Genomic DNA, 17,948 nt, shown 5'->3' on the forward strand with positions numbered 1-17,948 from the left:
TTTTTAGTTAATTATTATTTAATTTTCATTGTGTATTTGTTGTAATCTTATGTAATATGTCTTGTTTAATGTTTATAAATCATTAAATTGTATTATTTATAAATTCCTGCCTGTTATTTTTATTTTTTTATTTTAAGTATATTTTATTTCTATTATTTTATTACCTCGAGCAATTTTTAGTTAATTATTATCAAATTTTCATTGTGTATTTGTTGTAATCTTATGTAATATGTCTTGTTTAATAAAGTTGTAAAAAAATCGACCTACATGTTATGTACGTACATGGCGGTACTGAGCACGGCTGTGTTCCAAAACGCGTTCAACATTTCTTAAGTGCGCCTCATATGGTATCCATGGTAACTCCGGTTGCGCCCTACATTCGCGTATGCTCAGCTCTGCACTGCTCGGTTTGGAGCGCGGCCGGGCAGTGACGGAGTGAGCTATGTTAATTACATAAGCAGAACGTAAACCGTTCGCGGGAAAAGCTGAAAAGATGGCGACTCTCACAGACAGGATTTGAGCGCTGCTCGTCCTGCTGACCTCGAAAAACTTTATTGCAGCGAATGGAAGTATCTATATGTAAGTGGACTTGCGGCTTACGAGAACTTGAACCTGCAGGGAGAGAGAAAAAGCTAAAGGGTAACGAGACATAACGGAGTTTGGAGTAGAGCATCAGCTAACAGGCTAACTGTAAGTCAGTTCAAACTGACGCTTCTTACTGTAAACGCGCTACTGTACTGAGATTGTGTTTACTACTATAACTCGCATTACTGACTGTATAACATGGCTTTATGGTTTGCATTTTACTGAAAGCACGCATGAAATAGAAGTGGCATCACTGCTCGGCTTTAAAGTGCATTAAAAGTTTGTCGTGCGTTCCCAAAAGTTTGAAAATGGGGTGCTGACTTTGAAATGGAAAACAAACAGTACGAGCCCGTTAGCTGCAGCGCTAGCTTAATTGCAACTAGTGCTATTTGCTAACTTAACTGTTGCTTAAATATAGCACTAATGCCAACAACAAATGCATAGGACAGTTACATATTCCAAGTTTATATATCTTAAAAGGTGGTCACCCAGTTCTGGAACTGTGTTGTCATTTTCAACTTACTATTTTCATTCGGCATTGTATGTATGCATCATGTAATTCTAATGTTTGCATCAAGTATGAACTGCCCAGTGCAAGATCTTATGCCACATGTATTATATGTTGTTTTACTTTTTCCCAGTATGTGCATTGTCTGCATATAAATAGAAATAGTGTGCAAAAATGCATTGTCTCAAGTAAACCCTGAGAAGTACAACACATGGAATTTATATTTTTTTTGGAAGGTGGGAAGAAACTCATGGGCTGAAGGCAGAGTTATGAACCCAGGACCCTGGAGCTGTGTGGCCCATGTATAACTGATTAATCACTGATTTAAACTCCACTGCTTCTTAGTCAGAATCATTGTAGTAGTAATAATAAGAATAAGCATGGCATGACACAGCTCTACACAGCTTCAGGGTCTCTGCTTGTGGGATTTCTGGTTTTCAGCTGTCCAAAAACAAACCTGTTGGTCAATAAATGATGACTTATTCGATGAATTATTTTATAGTTGCTTTTACTAATAGTGGGTAGCGCTCGCCTCGCAGCAAGAAGGTCCTGGGTTCGATCCCCAGGTGTGGCGGTCCGGGTCAGTTCTTCCCGTGTCTGTGTGGGTTTCCTCCGGGTGCTCCGGTTTCCTCCCGCAGTCCAAAGACATGCAAGTGAGGTGAATTGTAAATACAAAATTGTCCATGACTGTGTTTGATATTAAACTTGTGATCTGATGAATCTTGTGTAATGAGTAACTACCGTATTGTCATGAATGTAACCAGAGTGTAAAACATGATGTTAAAATCCTAATAAATTAATAATAATAATATACAAGTACAGTCACAAGTACTGAAATGGTCAGTTATTTTTAAATTATAATTAAACTAATAATTAAGCATCGTTTACAGTCAGACAGTTACAATACATGTCAAATAAACTTGGTTAAATTTGCACTGGATAATATTTTTAGTTGTAATGGTATAAGCAAAGCAAGAGTCAAAAGTATGACAAAACATTGCCAGACAAACAAAGGTCTAGGCTGGTTCGTTTACATTCCTTATTTCAGTTAGATTATTGACATGGTTGTAAGAGCCATTCACTGCTAAGTTTTTTCCTAGTCACAAATTCAAACATTGCAAACATGGGTACTTACTGTACAACCTACTGTAATTTTGGCCTGCTATCCGGCTGGGCTGGGCAGCTACATGAACGACGAGTGGCTGTTGTTCGTACAGGGTGGGAAGCCGGATAGGGACCTCATAACTGATGCAATTACGACTTCTGCTGACTGGTTGATGGCACCTGCACAGAATCGAAAAATAATGTGTTGATCAGGGTGTGGCTCTCCATACACAAAGCTGATCCGCATATGAACTCGCCTCATGCAGGTGAAAAGATGCAGTTGGCTAGTGCTCACGGAGGGGACGTGTGTCAGTCTCGCTCTCCTCGATCAGAAGTGGAGATCAGCATCAGTAGAGAGAGAGCATAATGCAATCGGGTAATTGCATACGACTAGATTGGGATGGGCTACTGTAACTTTATCCATTTGCTAAGCTCAACAAATTGATTTTATGGAAACTAACTGAGGAGCCCAAAAATTGTGCTAATAAATAAAATAAAAAAATAAATAATTTAAAATTGGGTCTCTAAGTTTATATTCACTGTCTGTTTGGAGTTTGGAATGTCCTTCCAATGTTTTTGTTTCCTCTAGGTATTCTGTGAGTGATTCAATATAAGTGTGTATGGTGCTTCTTAATGAACTCGTGTCCTGGTCTGGGTATTTTCATGCAGTTCATTACAGGGATAGACCCTGGATTCACTCTGGCAGGATGCAATTGAATCATACATCTGAGCAGTAAGGGTTAAGTTTTTTTTGCCTAGGCTTATGTTGTATGCCACTTGCAGGCTGTGACAGTATGTTACATGAATCTGATGTCATATCATTTTGCAGGATGTGACATGGCTGAATTGTGGTTGAATTATATGGAGTTTGCTGTGCAGTGTGCAAGCAAGTTCAAGCTAGCAAAAACTGTTTGGCTGAGCCTTTGGATGTCACAACGATTTTATAAGGTTTCAGAAAATTTAATCAGACGTAGCTAGATAGCTTGTAAAATGTGAACACCATTGTTCTTAGAGTCTTGTGATGTGAGCAGCTGAAAGGATCAAATGGAGAAAAAGAAAGATCTTTATCTGTGGTTGTTCTCAAGCAGTTATCATCATACAATCACTAGCCCAGAGTCAAAACTTCTGAGCCACTACTGAATTTGGAAACCCTAAAGGATACTCATTGCATATAGTTTTAACACACTGATCTGTTTGAAAGACTGAACCAGGATCAGTTTGTATGTTTGATTTCCTTATTGAAACCAAGCTGCTCTCTATATCACTCACTGCTGCCCGACTTTGACTCATCTTACAGTCCCTGCTGCACGTATCTGGTGCGTTCTCTCTGTTTTGTATGCGCAAATTAAATGAAACTGACTAAGTTGACCGTTTGTGGCATTTAGATGTCATTAGCTCTTGCCACAATTTTTTTGTCCCTTTTTGCATGCGGGTTTAAAAAAGACAAAATATAGCACACCTGTGAATTGAAGAAACAGTTGTGAGTAAAAATGAAATTTACGGTTTCAAGCCCGCTTAAAAGGTAGTCAGATCAGCACAGCGTGTTTGATGTACAACTTTTGCTTTTATAATTTTGCTTGAAGCTACAAGGCTTAGGTTGCATATAATGAAGTAGCCTTTTACATTTAAAACCCATAATAATGTTTAATAAGGACCTTAAGTAGACGGCTACCTCCAGGTGCCACATGTATTCCCCTCTTGCTCAAATCAATCTAAGGTTATTAAGGATGCATACATACACCGATCAGCCATAATATTAAAACCACCTCCTTGTCCTCACTGTCCATTTTATCAGCTCCACTTACCATATAGAAGCACTTTGTAGTTCTACAATTACTGACTGTGGTCAGGACTCTCCCAGGACCACTACAGAGAAGGTATTATTCGGGTGGTGGATCATTCTCAGTACTGCAGTGACGCTGACGTGGTGGTGGTGTGTTAGTGTGTGTTGTGCTGGTATGAGTGGATAAGACACAGCAGCGCTGATTGAGTTTTTAAACACCAAAAATATATCCAGCCAACAGCGCCCCGTGGGCAGCGTCCTGTGACCACTGATGAAGGTCTAGAAGATGACCAACTCAAACAGCAGCAATAGATGAGCGATCGTCTCTGACTTTACATCTACAAGGTGGACCAACTAGGTAAGAGTGTCTAATAGAGTGGACAGTGAGTGGACACAGTATTTAAAAACTCCAGCAGCGCTGCTGTGTCTGATCCACTCATACCAACACAACACACACTAACACACCACCACCATGTCAGTGTCACTGCAGTACTGAGAATGATCCACCACCTAAATAAGACCTGCTCTGTGGTGGTCCTGTGGGGGTCCTGACCATTGAAGAACAGAGTAAAAGCAGGCTAAAAAGATATGTAGAGAAATAGATAGACTACAGTCAGTAATTGTAGAACTACAAAGTGCTTCTATATGGTAAGTGAAGCTGATAAAATGGACAGTGAGTGTAGAAACAAGGAGGTGGTTTTAATGTTATGGCTGATCAGTGTACATGCCATGGCATTTCTATCTCGTTGGTATGTGTTAACACTCAGCCAAATGAATTGCAACATTAGCATAATAGTAATAATAATAATAATAATAATAAAAGTGGCATGGTGGAGCATGTTGTTGAGTGGGTGCCACACATCAATATGTGTAGGAGGATCATTATCTACAGCCTCTGGTCATTAGCTGTGATGCTGTCCTTTCACCTTACAAAAACCAGCAGCAGGTGCCAGGTACTTTGTATTGCTTTTATGTGTGTGAGCTGAGTGATTAACTTGATGTAAATAAGATGTAAAAAGACTGTCAATCTGCAATAAAGAGGTCAATGAGAGGTTATAATAATTTAGATTTATATATCGAATGTGCTTTCTGGGTTGAATTTTGAAGGAACGCTGTAATGTTTAATGTACAGTATTTGGATTTTAAGCTTCAGAAAAGCTAGCTTAAGCCGATTATCATAATTTACTTCATTACAGAAACGCTTAAGCTTGCATTAATGCATCATTTGCAGGGGTAGTCACGCTAGGCCGCTCTTGCTGAGATACGAAGTTTGAATATCGGTTTTGGTGGAAGGGGGGGGGGGCTGGGCTACTCATTGGGAGGTGCACTTGGTGCTCTCACTGCCATTCCCAAGTCAAGACAAAGAAGGGCATCTGCCAAAAAATGTGGAGAGCCCTAAATAACAGCAGCTGAAAGACAAAATGCATCATTTGCAAAAGAAATAAGAAATTGAGGTTCTCTACGTATTCTTTCAAAGGGAAGTATAAAAGGAAATGGCAAGAAAATGTGTAAACTTTTTTTAACCCTTTGTGTTTTTGTTTGTGATTGTTTTACCCTAGAACATATAGAAGAGTGTTAAGGATGTTGGAGGGCGCGTGCCGGGATGGCTACCTGTCTGTGGAAGAGCTAGAGGCAGGACAGCTGCTGCCCAAGCATGACACAACCTGTGATGATCTAGAGAGCAAGCTGACTGTCGGGCAGTACGTGCTCTGCCGCTGGTCTGATGGCCTTTACTACTTGGGCAAGATTCAAAGGGTGAGTCGGTGTCACTGAGCAATGAGGCACAGCCAAATATGCAAGTGTGTTCATTTTGTTTTACAGCCGTCTATATTGTCTAGTAGTGGTACTTAAAAGGGATTTGGTTTATAATGAAGCTTTTAATGCATCTAATATGTACGTATTAGTTTCAGAAATAGGCTTAAAGTAGGGCTGGGCGATATATCGAGATTTTGTAAAATATCGATATATTTTCATACACGATATAAGATAAGACAATATCGCATATATCGATATAGATGTTACGTTCCAGTTAAATCCGACAGTTCGTCTTTCTCTTCTCCCAGTTTGTCTCTGCACATGTTCACCTGCCCCGCCTCTCTCCCTCACTGAACACAACTCGCCCCGCCTCTCTCCCTCACTGAACACAACTCGCCCCTCCCCACCGCCAATTCTTTCTGCCCTCAGAACACATTTCTGTAAGTAAAACTCTCATGATAGCATGGAGACGGTGGAGGAGCTGCTTAGTAAAAAAAAATAATAATGGCTCAATTATTTGGAGATGGTTCGGATTCAAAGTGTCAGATGAGCAGCGGAATAATGTATTCTGTAGAGAAAGCCAAAAACAAGTCCAGACAAAAGGTTCCAGCTCCGTGTACCTTTGGTCATTCGTTTTTCACTTCAAATCCCAAAGTTGAAAAACAAGAAAACGAGTCGTTATTCATTTTAAAAACCAATATTGGAAAACGGAAATAAACAAACACAAGCGCATGCACGCGCTGACATGCACGTGTTTACTTTATATATAAACAGTGTATGCACGTATTGAGAAAGTAATAATAACGTAACGGTGCGTCTCCTGTTGTTCTGACTTGTGTGTTTGTATATGTGATGTGCATGTATTTGCTCTATCTGTAAAAATCAAACATTGTGGGGAGTGATTTCTGTACTGGATGTTGTACGTGGTCGTGATCAGATAAATTCTGATACCTTCCCTACACACTCGCTCCCTGTGCCCTATAGTACACTTAACATTCTTAAAGGGCCAGACAATATATTTGTAATTCACATTACACAACAGCCGAGACGTTAGAAAACAACAAACTTTTTCTTAGAATAGCTCTTTTTTTTTTTTAAGGAAAAATAGTTCCTGTGTGAAGCTTCCCCAGCATGAATATTAATAAAAGTGCCTGTAAAATTTTTTGGTATTTAGTATTTGGAACATGTAGCTTTGTCTCAGAAGTGTCTTGTTGTTATTACCTTATGGGATGAAAAGATATCGAGATATATATCGTATATCGCCATTCAGCTAAAATATATCGAGATATAATTTTTGATCCATATCGCCCAGCCCTAGCTTAAAGGTTGTAAAACAAGTCTCATTTCCTTGTCATTAGTGTTGGGTAAGAGTTAGAATTAAAAGTTCCTTCACACCAAACTTCATCAAAGTATTTCTTAATAGCCTCTACATAGTGCACAGGGCGACATGGTGGCTAAGTGGGTAGCACTGTCGCCTCACAGCAAGAAGATCCTGGGTTCGATCCCCAGGTGGGGCGGTCTGGGTCCTTTCTGTGTGGAATTCGCATGTTCTCCCCGTGTCTGCGTGGGTTTACTCCGGGTGCTCCGGTTTCCTCCCACGGTCCAAAGACATGCATGAAACACCGATTCCTGCCGTGAATGTCATACATATGACAACATGGTGTTACAAAAACAAACGAACAAAATCCAAAGACATGCAAGTGAGGTGAATTGGAGACACTAAATTGTCCATGACTGTGGTTGATATAACCTTGTGAACTGATGAACATTGTGTAACGAGTAACTACCGTTTCTTGTCATGAATGTAACCAAAAGTGTAAAACATGACGTTAAAATCCTAATAAACAAACATCGTTCACATGGTCACACTTGGAACTGTGAAGCATAACCTTAGAAGCATATAATTTTTTTGAATGTAAATTATTTTCTACACCTCTTAGTAGGGCTGGGCGATATGGATCAAAAGTAATATCTCGATATTTTTTTGCTGAACCACGATATACGATATATATCTCGATATTTTTTCATCCCATAAGGTAGTAACAAAGACCCCCCCCTACATGTAAAATAATATATGTATTATTTTACATTAATACATATATTAATGTAAAATAACATTTACATTAATATATATATATTTTTTTTTTACCTTATAGAACTCAGTTCTGTAATACAGGCAGAACTAATCGTTCATGTTACTGTGTAACTATTACAACATTTAATGCATTTTAATCAGCGTTCTTCTTCATGCACTTTATTATTATTTAACAGATTTATTTGTTGTTTAATTGCTGTTTGCTCCTTGTTTACTGCAGAGTTAGTTTGTGCAATTTTATTCATTTTTGGTTGTTTATTGGCCAAGAACAAGAAATACTATAATACAAGATAAATAAATAAATGACGTGTCGGACGTCGGGCGATCATCCAGTATAAACGTTTATATATAAAGTAAATACGTGCATGTCAGCGCGTGCATGCGCTTGTATGTTTATTTCCGTTTTCCAATATTGTTTTTTGAAACGAATAACGACTCATTTTTTGTTTTTCAACTTTATGATTTGAAGTGAAAAACGAATGACCAAAGGTACACGGAGCTGGAACCTTTTGTCTTGTTTTCAGCATTCTCTACAGAATACATTATTCTGCTGCTCACCTGACACTTCTCCACCACTGAATCCGAACCATCTCCAAATAACTGAGCCATTATTATTCTTTTTACTAAGCAGCTCCTCCACCGTCTCCATGCTATCATGAGAGTTTTACTTACAGAAATGTGTTCTGAGGGCAGAAAGGCGGTGGGGAGGAGCGAGTTGTGTTCAGTGAGGGAGAGAGGCGGGGCAGGTGAACATGTGCAGAGACAAACTGGGAGAAGAGAAAGACGAACTGTCGGATCTAACTGGAACGCAACATCTATATTGATATAGATGATATTGTCTTATCTTATATCGCGTATGAAAATATATCAATATTTTATAAAATCTCGATATATCGCCCAGCCCTCGATATTACTTTCAAGGTCACTCTCAAGGTTTCTTCCTGTAATTTTAAGGGAGTTTTTCTTTCCCCTGTTGCCCTTGGCTTACTCAACAGGGTTTTTTTTGGTCTGTCGGTCCTGGATTCTGTAAAGTATATTGGTTGTGAAATATTTTGAGGAAAGAAATTTGTCAAACTGACTTTTTGCAAAGGTGGCATTGTATTACAGTACCACAGTCGAATTTACTGAGCATTTTAGAATGACCCATTCTAAGAGGTGAGTCCCAATAATTTTGTGTACACACATATAAACATCCCAGAGGTCATGGGAGTGTTAGGACTGGTCAATGACATCAATGCCTTTGTTATTCAGGAACTGCCTACGCCAGGCATTGTTCTGCACTGGGAGGAACCCAGGGCTACTGCACCAGTGAAAGGTCTGATGGTGACTGAGGATTTCATCCCAGTATCTAACAGCAGTCAGTGCACCATTGGCTATCACATAGAACTTTGTGACCCCTCAAGGATATGCCTTCCCAGACCATCACTGACCCACCACCAAACCAGCCCTGCTGGCTGGTGTTGCATGCAGCATATTGTTCACCACAGCATCTCCACTTTTTTCCTTGTAGTGTGCTCAGTGTGAACCTGCCCTCATCTGTGAAGTGAACAGGGTGTCAATAGCAGACCTGCCAATTTTTGTGCTTTCTGGTGAATCGAGCTGCACAATGCTGGGCTATGAGCACAGGTCCCTATAGAGGAGACTAGGCCCTCATGCCACCCGCATGGACTCTGTTTCTGACACTGTTCAGAAAAATGCACACCAGTAGCCCACAGAAGGTCATTATGTAGGGCTCTGGCAGTGCTCCTCCTCAGTGCTGTTCTTCCTCACTCAAAGGATAAGATGCAGGTCTTGCTGATTTAAGGGTTTAAGCCCTTCTACTATGCGTGTGTGTGTGTGTTTAATCAGTTATGTAATATTCAAACTGTATCTTTAACATATACAATTAATAATTATGTCATCATTGCAATGAATCATTGTGTTTTCCTTTATGTGATATAGGTAAGCTCTTCAAAGCAGAGCTGCTTTGTCACATTTGAAGACAACTCCAAATTCTGGGTGCTCTGGAAAGACATACAGCACGGTAGGTTGCGTCTATTAATTCTTTCCCAGTGACACTCTGCTCTCATACGATGCTTTAGACTTGCCGTTGCCACACAGCATACATCCGACCTGTCACTTTAATTTCATGTAATGCCTTCACACTAATTACTGCTTTATTAAATCCAGTGAGTAAATGTAACCCCGTTGATCTCAACATGCTGATGTTTTATTTGTGTTTCATGTTGTGTGTGTGCGCACGGTCAGATATGAAATATCTAATTATGCTATGCTGTGTGGTTTTTGTGGAACTCAGCCGGGATACCTGGAGAAGAGCCCGAGTGCTCTTTGTGCTCGGAGATGGCTATGGTGTCGGAAAATAAAATCCTAATCTGTGGGAAATGTGGAATTGGTGAGTCACTTTTAAGCAGTGATATGCTAAGCGGAAAGGTTTTGACCCAGCTTTTATGTATAGGAATTTCGAAATAGCCGTAAACACCGTCACAATACCTAATGACTATGATTAGCTTATTTTGGTGAATTTGCAAGTTTCCACATTAAACTTTAAGTTTAAATAGGTGAAATGGCTTTTAAAAGTCTCTGTCAATGAGCACTTGTAAACCTGCAGTGCAACATGAATTGAGTTTTAGGTCATGTAGTGGATGATAGAATTTCTAGTACATTAGTCATGAAGTATTTTTTTCTTTTTTTAAAGTGGAATAGTCTTAGAAATAATGACAGTGTATGTGGAAAGTTACCTTTGGTCAAAGCTCACTAAATGCCTTATTATGTAAAAACTATTTCCAGGAAATTCAATTCAATTAAAAAGAAAAGAAAAAAAAAAAAAAAAAAAAACCTTTTTACTGAAGGCTGATGTGTAAAGGTATAAGAACCAGGGCTGATTAATCATGATTAAAGAACCAAATTAATCGCGATTAATCTATTGCAAAGATAACAAAGCAAAATTTGAGCAGTTATGCACATTTTTATTGCAAGAACATGTTTACCAATAAGAAATTTATGATAAAATTATTAATTCTAAATTATTTTTAGAAAGCCAGCCAATGCCTATATAGGGTTGTTAACAGCTACCCATCTTTCAGCCAGTTATTTAAAATGACAAGTCTTTTCACATTATCTGACAAAAGTGAGGATCTTTTTCTGTTCATAACCCTGCCACTGAAAACAGGCACTCAGGGTACTAATATGAACCATTTCTAGATGCAACACGTATAACGTCATGTACACCCACATCGTTAACTGTGTTAAAGCGTCTACAGTCCATTGCGATCCATTTAACACCAGTGTTTGTAATGTTCCATGACGTGTACAGTCCATGAGCTTTTCATCCAAATTCCTCTGAAATAAACTTGTCTGAGCTCATTTTGCCTGTAACGCGTATCCGTGCGTGCAGTTACCTGACGAGACAAATTCATGCTTTGACCAAAGATGATATTGAAGCGTTAATTAATAACTGTAATTTTGTCTAGTGGTGATTTCTCACGCTTTTTGAAAACAGAAATGATTAGTCGAAACACCCCTACATATTACGCAATATGTAGCAGCAGCAGCTCGAGTAATTTGTAACTCACGACCCCAAACTGGAAAAAGACCCGTGTTATCGCTACACAGTGTAAACACAATGTTGCTGTGTTCAAGCAGCGCAATTCACCACAGTGACGTATGTTTAAAGTGGCACAAACACAGCCCAATACAAATCGCTTGATTAAAAATTGTATTCTCGATTCATTTTTTTAATCGCGATGAAAATTTTAACGTGTTATAAGAACACATCTTGGATTCCTGGTCAATAGAAAAAGTAATATAGTTTTGTACCATTATTTCTAAATAATAATATTACTGGTTCTCTAATAATCGAATCGACTGTTGACAGAAAATTAAAACCAACCCTACCTACATCGGGAGTGTAGTAGTATAAGGGCTTGATGGTAAATTGTGAAAAGTATAATAAAAAGGAGATCTGAATGATGTACCATTACTTATGCTGGTATTAATGATAAATTTGAGATTTTTTTTGCCTAATTATTGTTTTATATACACCGACCAGGTATAACATTATGACCACTGAGAGGTGAAGTGAATAACACTGATTATCTTTTCATCATGGCATCTGTTAGTGGGTGGGATATATTAGGCAGCAAGTGAATATTTAATCCTACACATCTAAGTTGATGTGTTAGAAGCAGGAAAATGGGTGAGCGTAAGGATTTGAGCGAGTTTGACAAGGGCCAAATTGTGATGGCTAGACAACTGGGTCAGAGCATCTCCAAAACTGCAGCTCTTGTGGGGTGTTCCCGGTCTGCAGTGGTCAGTATCTATCAAAAGGGGTCCAAGGAAGGAACAGTGGTAAACCGGCGACAGGGTCATGGGAGGCCAAGGCTCACTGATGCACGTGGGGAGCGTGGATGGCCGGGTGCGTTGCGACGCTTACCTGGGGAACACATGGCACCAGCATGCACTATGGGAAGAAGGCAAGCCGGCGGAGGCAGTGTGATGCTTTGAGCAATGTTCTGCTGGGAAACCTTGGGTCCTGCCATCCACGTGAATGTTACTTTGACACGTACCACCTACCTAAGCATTGTTGTACACAGACCATGTACGCCCTTTCATGGAAACGGTATTCCCTGATGGCTGTGGTCTCCTTTAGCAGGATAATGCGCCCTGCCACAAAGCAAAAATGGTTCCGGAATGGTTTGAGAAGCAGAACAACCAGTTTGAGGTGTTGAGTTGGCCTCCAGATTCCTGAGATCTCAATCCAATGAAGCATCTGTGGGATGTGCTGGACAAACAAGTCCGATCCATGAAGGCTCCACCTCACAACTTACAGGAGTTACAGGATCTGCGTCGATGGGTCAGGGCTGTTTTGGCATCAAAATGGGACCAACACAATATTAGGAAGGTGGTCATAATGTTATGCCTGTTCAGAGTGTATATACTTCATAATATGGTTAACTTTTCAACTTTTAAAGTTATAATACAGTGTCTTCTACACCAAGCCATTCCTGGCTATATGTAATCTAAAATTTATCTGAACTGTGATCATCTGCTTTTGACAGGGTACCACCAGCTGTGCCACATCCCACTGGTGGAGAGCTCAGCTGACCTATCACCATGGTTCTGCAGGAAGTGCATTTTTGCTCTTGCTGTCAGAGTAAGTTTGTGCTGCAGTGCTTTTCAATTTTCTTCTGGTCTTTGCTTCTGTCCAAATCTTCTAACTTCATATACAACCACATACAGAAGTCTTGCAGTACCAGCATTAAATAAATATTACAGCGTACTTTAAACTTTAACATTTTATTTGCAGATTTAATTTATAAATACTTTTTTTTTTTGTTTATGCATTTTCTCCCCCTTTTCTCCGTTTTAGCGAATCCAATTGCCTGATTGCATCATGCTTTTTCTCCACCGATGCCGATCCCTGCTCTGATTGAGGAGAACGAAGCTAACCCACGCCCCCCCGACACGTGGGCAGCATGCCATATGCATTTTATCACCCGCAGTTTGTTGAGTGCAGTGCAGCTCAGCATTGTGTACAAAGAGGACACACCCCGAGAGCACTCTTTTCTCATCTTTGTGCTGGCGCCGTCAATCAGCCAGCAGAGGTCGTAATTGCACCAGTCATGGGAGAGAGACCCCATCCGGCTTAGTCCCGCCCAAATCTGAACAACAGGCCAATCGTTGTTCATGTGGCCGCTCAGCCTTAGATGGTAGGCAGAGCTGAGATTCGATACGATGTATTCGAGATCCCAGCTCTGGTTCCAGCTTGTGTTTTTACCGCTGCGCCACCTGAGCGGCCAATTTATAAATACTTTTTACTGAATATTTCTTGTGTTCTACAAAAGTGTTTTACATGAATATGTATAATCAAAATGTTGCGGTTCTTAGACTTTGCACAGTATACGTTTTAAGTAAAAGTGTTTTTCCGTTTTTAATTATGTGAATAAATGAAAATGATCTGTGGTAATAAGCATTATGTGCATTACTAATGGCTAAAAATTGAGGATCTAGTATATTTTCCACCAAGGTAACAGAGCATAAGTTGTCAGGGTAACGATTTCATGTAATCCTATATTTGGCATGAAAAAGTCTGAATGTTTTTAGTTTTTTTTTTTTTAGATCACCAGACTAACCGAAAGCCTGCTTTTTGGAATAGAAACTAGAACCGCAGGATGTATTTTGACTGTCCATTTCTCATTCTTTGGTATCCAAAGATCATGCAGGTGGCTTGGTGGGTAGCACTGTTACCTTACAGCAAAAAGGTCCTGGGGGAGTTTGCATAGATGGATGGATAAATGGATGGATGGATGGATGGATGGATGGATGGATGGATGGATAGTAGGGGTGTAACGATGCATCGTGAAACGATGCAAAAATGTAGCGATGTGCATCGTGGACATCTTCGCGATTGCACGTGCGTTCCGTAATTTATTAGTGAGGGGTCGGTCGCAAACAATCTGGCTCTTAGTCGGCTCTTAAAGTAAACGACGGGATCCGGCTCCTCATAGGGAGCCGATTCGTGTTTTTTCCGGGGTTTTTTCTGTTAAAGCCGCACGTGATTGATTTACACTGAGCAGGAGGGGAGGGGTTACATACACACACACACACACACACACACACACGGACAGCGAGCACACGAACAGGAGGGAGGGAGAGAGAGAGAGAGAACTTGATTTACAGAGCGTAGTTTTACAGAAAAAAGTTTTACAGAGCGCTTTACATAGCCAGACATTACACGCTGGAAAGGTGAGGAAAATGAGTGACAGGAAACAGTTCAGACCCACTGAGCTGGTGGGAGACCAAGTGTTCAGTCTACCCACATCTTATACATGTCACTGTGTACTGTAGCAACATCTGTCCCCTCAGATAGAATCTTTTCTAAAACAGGGCAGATCATAACAGAAAGGAGAAACCAGATCAACCCCTTAAAGATGAGCTCCTTGGTTTTTCTGAATGCCAATCTTCACTAAATACTTACAAATACTGTCACCTGGATGCTGCTTTTTGTTTTGCACATTTTCATTTATATTTTGTTGAGTGATACTTTGTTGATGTTGTGTTGTTCCACTGTAGATGCAAATTTACAAATAATATACACAATCAGACCTTTTTGTCTAATTGAGATGGGTCTTTTTTGTATTTTATAATTTATTGTTGTGGCACTCTGTTCCACGTTAAGTATATAAATAAAGCCATTTAAATAATAAACATTTAATAAAATGTTTTTTACATTAGTATTTCATTATACATGTAATTTGGTAATAAATTAGTTTAAACAACAAAAAATCAGTTTAAAGACTCAGCTCAGCTCAATGAGCATGTTTGATTACTTTGATTTTCAATTTAAGATGGCGATAAGTAATTTTAAATTTGATAAACCTGTTAGTAGGTTACAGTAAAGTACTCTGTTCTTGGTAATTACCTTTAAATTGCAGGGGACTGAAGTTTTTTTTTGGCTTAAAAATGTACAAGAAAATGTGCATTGTTTTGCACTGTTTACACTTCAGAAAAAATCGTGAGAAAATCGAATCGTGAACTCAGAATCGTGAATCGAATCGAATCGTGAGCAGAGTGTATCGTTACACCCCTAATGGATAGGTAAGATAGATAGGATGGATGGATGGATAGATAGATGGATGTATGGATGGATGGATGGATACTTTATTGATCCTTTGCAGGAAATTTCTTTGTTACATCAGCTCACATAATACAACAAACAACTCCTTACATACATACAGCATTCACTAACGGTATAAAAAACAAGCAATAAAAATGTACAGTAAGATTCTATATACATGTAAACAATAGTCTTATGGTGCATGCACAGCATACAAAAATGTAGGTATTTATTAGGTGTTTATATGTAAACATTGATGTTATGGTGCATGCATAGCATACAAAATTTAGCTATTTATTATAAATTATTATGAATTATTTTAAATTATTATGAATTGTTGAACAGTCTGATTGTGGTTGTGAGGAAAGATTTCCTGTAGGATTCAGTCTGACTGAAGGTGCTCTGTCGAAACACCTCCAGGGCATGAAGTGGGTGTGAATGGTTTTTGATTATCGAGTTAAGCTTTGTGAGCATTCTTAACTCTGCTACCTTTGCATGTTCTCCCCATGTCTGTGTGGGTTTCCTCAGGAACTCCGGTTTCCTCCCACAGTCCAAAGACATGCAAGTGAGGTGAATTGGAGATGCTAAATTGTCCATGACTGTGTTTGACATTAAAAACTTGTGAACTGATGAATCTTGTGTAATGAGTAACTACCGTTTGTCATGAATGTAACCAAAGTGTGTAAAACATGACCTTAAAATCCTAATAAATAAATAAATAAATAAAAGGTCCTGGGTTCAATTCCCAGATGATCCTTGTCTTTTCATGTTCTCTCTGTGTCTGTGTGGGCTTCCTCTGGGTGCTCCAGTTTCTTGGCACAGTCCAAAGATACAACATTGCCTGTAACAGGGGTTACATTCATGACAAAACGTGTGGTTACAGGTTTGAACTTACAAATTTAAGTTCAAATGTCAAATTCCCAATATACAAAGAAAGATCATTTATTTACTGCTCTGGAAAAGTTCTAATAGTACAGCTTTGGCTTCAAGTTGTTGATGTGTATGTTTCTCTTTCTGGCAGAAAGGGGGTGCGCTGAAAAAGGGTCCCATAGCCAAAGCACTGCAGGCTATGAAGCAGGTGCTTACCTACAACACTGAGGAACTGGAGTGGGACTCACTTCATCGCACCAACCACCAACAGTGCTACTGCTACTGCGGTGGACCTGGAGAGTGAGAGCATTAAATAGTCATCTGTCTGCCTTTTAACGTCTGTTTTTCACCCATTTCTATTTTATTTTCTTCTCTTGGTTTTCTCTTTTCACTTTTTTTCTCCTCTGTGAATTAGTGTGCACAGTTGCTCCCATGTCGGTTTATCTTTAAATCGAAGACATTCCACACTGTTTGTAGTTGTGAAGTTCTTCATTGATTTATTAGACGTGTGGTTGTTTGTTGCCTGACTAATGAGATCACAACATTAGCTTCCATTATATTTTCCTTTCATCTCCTCTAGATGGTACCTAAAAATGCTGCAGTGTTTCCGCTGTGAGCAGTGGTTTCATGAAGCTTGCACACAGTGTCTACAAGAGTCCATGATGTTTGGAGATAGGTAAGTATCAAATCACATTATAAAGGTTCAGCTTTTCTAATGAATTATACCTCAAAGTAGAGAGTCACTGGGTGTGTTCAAAGCACACTTAAGCCTACATAAGCAGCTGCCTCACTAGAGAGGATTTTAATAAGTCAATGACTTATAAGGCAGGTTATAGACCACTGAATTCGTGCGTCATTCTGTAGTCCTCGTTATGCCCATATTTGGAGACCCGGGTCTAAGTCAGATTTCCTATAGGAAAAATGAACGGGGTTTTCAAAAAAATCAACTCTAACTTATCCTGTGCTAAATAAACATGTTCGGAACCCTGTACGTTTTGTCCTATGTACATTTTTCTCTTGTACATCACTGGATCCTCTGAATTACGAGGTTTTTAAAGGATCGTAATACTAATAATGCTACACGAAAGCTTATGCTACTGCGCATTAATTAGACGTCACTGAATTACACCAATGGAATTGCCGGAAAGAGCAGCCCGCTTTTGTTGAGTACAACCAAAGGCGTAACAACCGACCATCCTCGCTTTCTACTTTAAAGTAGCTAGCTACTAAAAATATAAAGTAAAACTTGTGAATATCACTCCACTGTTACACTGGTGAATCGCGCTACGTCGTGCGGTTATTTAAGAGGCTTATAAAAGAAAAGAAAAATTCAAGAGGCTTCCAGTGTAGTGACATCAATTCAGTGCGCAGTAGCATTAGCTTACATGTAGCAATATTCATATTTTGACTCTTTAACGACTTCATAATTCAGAAGATCCAGTGATAATAGACAGAAGAATCTCCATAAAACAAAACGTAACAGCTCTGGAACATTTTTTATGACTACAGGATGCGAGAGAGGCAATTTGCGAAATCTTCGTTCATTTTTCCCATTCAAAATTTCTGTTAGACCCGGGTTACCAAATATGGGCATAACAACATGGCGTGGACTACAATATGATGACACGACTTC

The 17,948-nt window shown here is 39.4% G+C and overlaps 1 protein-coding gene across 2 annotated transcripts in view; it reads left to right on the forward strand.

Annotated features, from left to right (window-relative positions):
• Positions 1-494: 494 nt before the first annotated feature.
• phf19 (PHD finger protein 19) overlaps positions 495-17,948 on the forward strand; it is a 53,393-nt gene continuing 35,939 nt past the window's right edge. Inside the window, exons 1-7 of one of the 2 annotated variants that reach the window (XM_062998484.1) lie at positions 495-579; positions 5,540-5,735; positions 9,772-9,853; positions 10,127-10,222; positions 12,888-12,982; positions 16,467-16,615; positions 16,896-16,991. In XM_062998484.1, the coding sequence (XP_062854554.1) occupies positions 5,562-5,735; positions 9,772-9,853; positions 10,127-10,222; positions 12,888-12,982; positions 16,467-16,615; positions 16,896-16,991 (692 nt within the window). In that variant the 5' untranslated portion in view covers positions 495-579; positions 5,540-5,561. Of the gene's footprint in view, positions 691-5,539; positions 5,736-9,771; positions 9,854-10,126; positions 10,223-12,887; positions 12,983-16,466; positions 16,616-16,895; positions 16,992-17,948 lie in introns of both variants that reach the window. The other variant, XM_062998483.1, reaches the window with a different exon arrangement.

The sequence above is a fragment of the Trichomycterus rosablanca genome, chromosome 7 (assembly GCF_030014385.1).
Source record: "Trichomycterus rosablanca isolate fTriRos1 chromosome 7, fTriRos1.hap1, whole genome shotgun sequence".
In the NCBI taxonomy this organism is placed as follows: domain Eukaryota; kingdom Metazoa; phylum Chordata; class Actinopteri; order Siluriformes; family Trichomycteridae; genus Trichomycterus; species Trichomycterus rosablanca.